The sequence below is a fragment of the Rhincodon typus genome, chromosome 13 (assembly GCF_021869965.1).
Source record: "Rhincodon typus isolate 14 chromosome 13, sRhiTyp1.1, whole genome shotgun sequence".
Taxonomy (NCBI): domain Eukaryota; kingdom Metazoa; phylum Chordata; class Chondrichthyes; order Orectolobiformes; family Rhincodontidae; genus Rhincodon; species Rhincodon typus.
Window position 1 is genome coordinate 65633764 of NC_063344.1, and position 6799 is coordinate 65640562.

At 44.5% G+C, this 6799-nt stretch overlaps 1 protein-coding gene across 1 annotated transcript in view; it reads right to left on the minus strand.

Moving 5' to 3' along the window:
• ankmy1 (ankyrin repeat and MYND domain containing 1) overlaps positions 1-6489 on the minus strand; it is a 90247-nt gene extending 83758 nt beyond the window's left edge. The window contains exons 1-2 of the mRNA XM_048604613.1: positions 6235-6489; positions 1044-1190 (exon numbers count right to left, since the gene is read on the minus strand). Of these exons, the coding sequence (XP_048460570.1) occupies positions 1044-1190; positions 6235-6480 (393 nt within the window). The 5' untranslated portion in view covers positions 6481-6489. The remainder of the gene's footprint in view (positions 1-1043; positions 1191-6234) is intronic.
• Positions 6490-6799: the final 310 nt, after the last annotated feature.

The window sequence follows — 6799 nt, forward strand, 5'->3', positions numbered from 1 at the left end:
AATTAAACCTTCTAACTGATTAAAGATTTAACAGCATCGTAGGTTTGCTTAGTACATCCTCATCAATGGTGTGACCCTTCACTTATAAATCTGTGACTGATATTACCTCTCTCACTCGCACCTGAAGAAGGGTTAAGACTCCGAAAGGTTGTGTTTTCAAATAAACCTGTTGGACTATAACCTCGTGTTGAGTGATTTCTGACTTTGTCCATCCCAGTCCAACATCAGCACCTCCACATCATAGAAGGACAGGGCAGCATATGTCTGGGAACACCACTACCGAAAAATTTTTCTCTAAGTTCCACAGTATTCTGACTTGGAAACATATCTCTGTCATTTATCAAACACAAAGGATGCTGGAGAAACTCATCAGGTCTGGCAGTAACTGTGTAGAAAGAAACAGTTAATGGTTCTTCTATAGATGCTTCAGACCTGCTGAATTTCTCCGTTATTGTTACAGAATTCCAGTTTCTGAAGCATTATCTTTTTACACTGTCCTATATTGTTACTTTATCAAAACCTTGGAGCTTCCTATTTATTGATACTGTGGAGTAACTTCATCACATGAAATTTCACTATTAAAGGTGAAACTGGCCATCATATGTTTAAGGGTAACCAGAGCTGGGTAATAAATACTGGCCTGGCTTGCAATGGCCATATCCAGTGAATATTATGAAATCACTGTTGAGTTGACAGCAAGTCACAGTAGCTCAGTGGTTAGCACTGCTGCCTCATAACCCCAAGGACCCAGATTCAACTCCACCCTTGGAAGATTGTCTGTGTGAAATTTCCATGTTCTGCTTGTGTCTGTGTGGGTTTCCTCCCACAGTCCAAAGGATTGGCCATTCTAAATTGCCTGCAGTGTCCAGGGATATACAGACTTAATCATTTAGCTGTGGCAAATGCAGAGTTATAGGAATTGGGTGGGATGCTCTTTGAAGGGTTGGTGTGAACTCATGGGGCTGAATGGCCTGCTCCCACACAGTAGTGATTCTAAGTAAAATATCTCAAGCTCCTTTTTTTCCCTGAAATTTTGTAAATACCTGGAATATAGAGCCATCCTTCATTTCTAAGGTCCCATATCCATCTTTTCGATCCAGGTAAAACGTTCCTGTGAATTTGCTGCCATCTGGCCAAACATAGGTCCCATGACCATGTCGGTGATCTTTGTAGAAGCTCCCCACATAATACTGCAACAAAAAACCAAAAAAATTCCTGGATCACTGGGTTCGTCTCTGGGGAATGTGAGACGTGTACAAGTCTGATGAGTTGCACCCGAATTGGAACAAGACTAACATCGCTGCGGGAAGGTTTTTAGGTGCTGTTGGTTAATTTGACAGGGGGATAGATATAGAGTGAAGATACAGCAGTGGGGTAATGTACAGCTAAGTATAGAATAAAAACCATGTCAGTCTGAAGGATGGTGTGAATACAGTCAGGATAAAGTACAAGGGAACAAGGCAAGGCCAGGTGGCATTTATTTTAATACAAAGGGTCATGCTAGTAAGGCAGATGAGTGAAGGGTCTTGATTAATGCATAGAGATGTCATATCATTGCTATCACAGAGGCATGGCTTAATGAGGGACAGGACTAGCAGCTCAATATTCTGGAGTATCGAATCTTTAGATGAGATTGGATGTTGGGTGGGGGGTAATAGTGTTAAGTAGTCATTCACAGGAAGGTTCCTTAGCTGATGCCACATGGATGGAATTTAAAAACAAAAAGGGAAAAATCACTTTCCTAGGGATGTACTATAAACCCTCAAACAAACAATCAAGGAGAGATAGATAGACAGATTTGTAGGCGAATCCCAAGAGAAGTGTAAAAATGCTCGGGTAAAAATTTTTGGAGATTTCAACTTCCCCAGTAATAACTGGGATAGACATGGTGCGAAAGGCTGGGGTAGGGGACTTCTTAAAATCTACCCAGGAGACCTTTTTAAGCTAGCATGTAGGAACCCTACAGAAAAGGGGCTGATGTTGGACATAATTTTGGGAATTAAAAATACACGGCAAATACATGGTAGATGTGGCAGGAGGTGAGCATTTCAGTGATAGTGAGCATAATTCAGTAAGAACAAAGAACAAAGACAATTACGGCACAGGGGCAGGCCCTTCGGCCCTCCAAGCCTGCACTGACATGCTGCCTGTCACAACTAAAACCCCCTATCCTTCCAGGGACCGTATCCCTCTATTCCCATCCTATTGATGTATTTGTCAAGACGCCCTTTAAAAGTCATTATAGTATCTGCTTCCACTACCTCCACCAGCAGTGAGTTCCAGGCACCCACCACCCTCTGTGTAAAAAACTTGCCTCATACATCACCTTTAAACCTTGCCCCTCACACCTTAAACCTGTGGCCCCTAGTAACTGACTCCTCCACCCTGGGAAAAAGCTTCTGACTGCCCACTCTGTCCATGCCCTGCATAATCTTGTAGACCTCTATCAGGTCGCCCCTCAATTTCCATCATTCCAGTGAGAACAGCCCAAGTTTCTCCAATGTCTCCTCATAGCTAATGCCCTCCATACCAGGCAATATCCTGGTAAATCTTTTCTGTACCATCTCCAAAGCCACCACATCCTTCTGGTGGTGTGGCGACCAGAATTGAACACAATATTCCAAATGCGGCCTAACTAAGGTTCTATAAAGCTGCAACATTACCTGCCAATTTTTAAACTCAGTGCCTTGGCCGATGAAGGCAAGCATGCCATATGCCTTGTTAACTACCTTCTCCACCTGCATTGCCACTTTCAGTGACCTGTGTACCTGTACACCCTAACCCCTCTGCCTATCAGTACTCTTAAGGGTTCTGCCATTTCTTGTTTATTTTCCATCTGGATTAGACATTCCGAAATGCATTACCTCACATTTTTCCAGCTTAAACTCCATCTGCCATCTCTTTGCCCAAGTCACCAACTGATCTATATCCTGCTGTACCCTCTGACAGTCCTGATCGCTATCCACAATTCCACCAATCTTTGTGTCATCCGCAAACTTACTAATCAAAACAGTTACATTCTCCTACAAATCATTTTATATATATTACAAATAGCAAAGGTTTCAATCAGTTTTAAAGTAACTATGGATGAGGACAAAGATGGACCAGAAATGAAAGTCTAGAATTGAGTAAGGCCGATCTTAATAAGATAAGGCAGGATCTAGTTAAATTGGACTGGGGCAGCTAGTTATAAAAAAATCTACATGATCGCAGTGGGAGCTAATCAAAAGGGTAATCTTGAGAATGCAAGGTCAGCTTGTTCCTGTGAAGTTAAAGGGTGGGACCAACAATTCCAGAGAACCTTGGATATCAAAGTACATGACTGGATAATAAAATATATTTCAAATATAAGATAATAAATGGAAGCTAATGGTTGATTCCACAGCTTTAAAACATCAGATGCACAAGAGAAGCATAGAAATTGGAGGTGGTTGCTTAAAATAGAAATTAGGAACTCCACGATGGGAAATGCAAAAACACTAGAGGCAACTTTCCCTCCAAGCTGCAGGGATGTGCATCTGCTCTGATGTTGCACACATGCCCATTGGCATGTCAACACAGTTTTGAAAGTCAGTGCTGCACACAGATCTCAGAGGTCTATACGCTGGAAGAGAAAATTAGAGGGAGTATTGACCGCTGAGTAGCTTGAAGGAAAATCCACAGGTGTTTTCGAAGTGTATCAGGGGCAAGAGATTAACCAGGGAAAGGTAGGTCCATTAGGGATCAAAGTGCCAATCTGTGTATGGAGCCAGTAGACATAGCTGAGTTTTAATCAAGTACTTTATATCTGTATTTACCCTAGAGAAGGATGCTTTAGGTCTAAGGCTTAAAGTGGATAAATCATTGGGCCCAGATGAGATGTATCCCACGCTGCTGTGAGAAGATGTGGAGGAGATTGCAGGGGCTCCGACATTAATTTTCAAATCCCACCTGACCACAGGAGGGGTGCTAGAGGATGAGAGGACAGCTAACTGTGAAACCATTATTCAAGAAGGGTGGTAGGGTTATACTAGGAAACTACAGGCCCGTGAGTCCAAAGTCCGTAGCAGAAAAAGTATCAGAAAAAATTCTGAGCGATAGAATTAATCTCCACTTAATAAGGCAAGGATTAATCAAGAATAATCAGTATGGCCTTGTAAGGGGAAAATCATGTCTAACAAATCTGATTACATTTTCCAAGGAGGTGTCTAGGTGTGTAGATAAGGGTAGTACAGTTGATGTAGTTTACATGCACTTTAGTAAGACTTTTGACAAGGTCTCGCATGGCAGACTGATTAAGAAGCTAACAGCCGATGGGATCCAGGGCAATTTTGTAAATATGTGCGTCTAGAAACCTGAGAATCTGGGACCATGAAAGCAGCCCTGATCGGGGAACCAGTAACAGCACAAAGAGCCCTGAAGCTGAGACTGATCACACCGCATCACAATGGACAGTATTCAGTACAAGTGAGATAACAAAGTATAGAGCTGGATGAACACAGCAGGCCAAGCAGCATCAGAGGAGCAGGAAAGCTAACATTTCAGGCCTCATCCGCTTAGCCGAACTTGTCCTCACCCTCAACAACTAGAACATCAGCCTTCCTGCTCCTTTGATGCTGCTTGGCCTGCTGTGTTTATCCAGCTCTACACCTTGTTATCTCAGATTCTCCAGCATCTGCAGTTCCTACTATGTCTGAAACATTCAGTACAAGTGCTTGTTTTTTGTTATTTACTCATTATTGTTACAATAAAATACAATTAACCCTTGGTAAACTATCTCATTAATTCTGCAAATTAAGGATCAGAGATAACAGGTAGTGCAACAGTGTGCATATCCATAGATCCTGGAAGGCAATCAGATAAGGTGGGTAAGAATGCGTATGGGACATGAGCCTTTACTAGTCAAGGCATTGCATGCAAGAGCAAGTACAGTGTGGAGCTGGAGAAACACAGCTGGCCAGGCAGCATCAGAGGAGCAAGAAAGTTGACGTTTCAGGTTTACACCCTTCTACAGGTCTTTTTCAAGAGTGCCCTAACAGGTCAGGCAGAGCCAAATGGACCTGAATGGAACTAAAAGACTGAAAACCCAATATCCAAGACAATTTTTAAAAGGAGGAAATTTGGAGATACAACTACATTGCTCCAGGGCTTAGGACAGTTATCAGTGCCTACAAGACTACATACCAACAGGGGTCAATGTCTTCAGCAACAGAAGGTGATAAAACTCCTTTGAAATCAAGACTAAAACTAAAATGTAAGTGAGATGCATCTGAAAGCCAAAATTATCTGATTTCTGAAAAGCAGTTCGTTTCAAGGTTTCTGGATATAAGTTGCCTGACCCGCACAACCTTAGCTAGGCAACAGCTGGAATACTGTGTGCAGTTCTGGTCACCACAGTACGGGAGGGATATGATTGCACGACAGAGGGTGCAGGAGAGATTCGCCAGTATGGGCTGGTGTGATTCAGTTATGAAGAGAGGCTGGGCAGACTGGGGTTGTTTTCCTCAGACCAGAGAAGACACAGAGATGATCTGATTGAGGTGTACAGAGTTCTAAGGATCATAGACAGGGTAGATATTTAAGAACTACTTCCAGGAACTCTTGAGACACCATAGCATACAAGGCTAGGGCTGGAAAATGGGGTTAGAATTAATGGATTTTACATGACTAGCACAGAGACAGCAGGCCAAAGGGCAAATTTTCATGCCAAAAACTCTATGATTCTAAGTGGGGTTCAAGGGCATTTGGCTGCCCCTCTTTTAATCTTTTGAGCACATTCACATAACAAAACTTTGTGAGATTTCTTTCCATCAGGTTCTTACTAAACAGTTCACCTCATTCAATTTCCTTCCCACCTGTTAAAAATCTTGCCCTCAAACGTTTATCTGCCTCTCCCTCCCCCTTGGGTTGACACACAAATGTCTGAAGCGCCCCTCTTTTAAGCGTCGCAAACAGAGAAAGAAAAATGACTGTTTGATTCCAGAACCTGTCAGGGTAGCCTCTGCTGGAGTGACGGAGTCCCGACTACAGTCAGTAAGTGGAGTGGCAGAGATTTTGTGTTTTGGACTGAAAGCTCTCTTAACAGTGGGAACAGTGTGAGACTGTTTTGATCCACTCCCTTCCTGGGGCAGGAAAGTGATGGTAAACCGTCAGGTTTCGATGTGACGGTTCAGAAGTGGGAAGTGTGTGAGAGATAGGGCATGGAGTGGGGGTCTAAATGTAATGTTACCGTGGACGTTGAGCTGCCTGATATACCTCGCCGTTGGCCCACTGAAAGAGCCCGTGTCCGTGTTTCAGGTTCCCCTCGAACTGCCCTTCGTACTTCCAGCCGTTCGGCCACTCCTGAAGCCCCACGTCCACCGGGAAAGGCATCGCCGAGACGCTGGGCTCCGGGCTCGGCTTCATCTGCTCAGGGGAGTCCAGGGGGTCCCAGAGCGGGGTCTGCGGCTGACCGGGCTCCGGGCTGACCTGCCCGGGGCTGGGGCTACCCACGGAGCTCATTGGGCTTGGGGAGGGGGTAAGGGGGAACAGGGGAGGGGAAGGAGAGCTGCCGTCCCACACTCTCACTCACTCAGTGAATGGAGCGGACACCAAGGGAAACAAACAAACCCTCCATCACCCGGGCAACGGGCTGGATACAGAGCGGGGACTGAGCGTGGGCACTGACTGCGGGAATACTGCCCGGACAGCTGTTACACACCGGGAATGCTGCTATACACACTGGGAATGCTGTTACACACCGGGAATGCTGTTACACACCGGGAATGCTGCTATATACACTGGGAATGCTGTTACACACCGGGAATGCTGCTATATACAC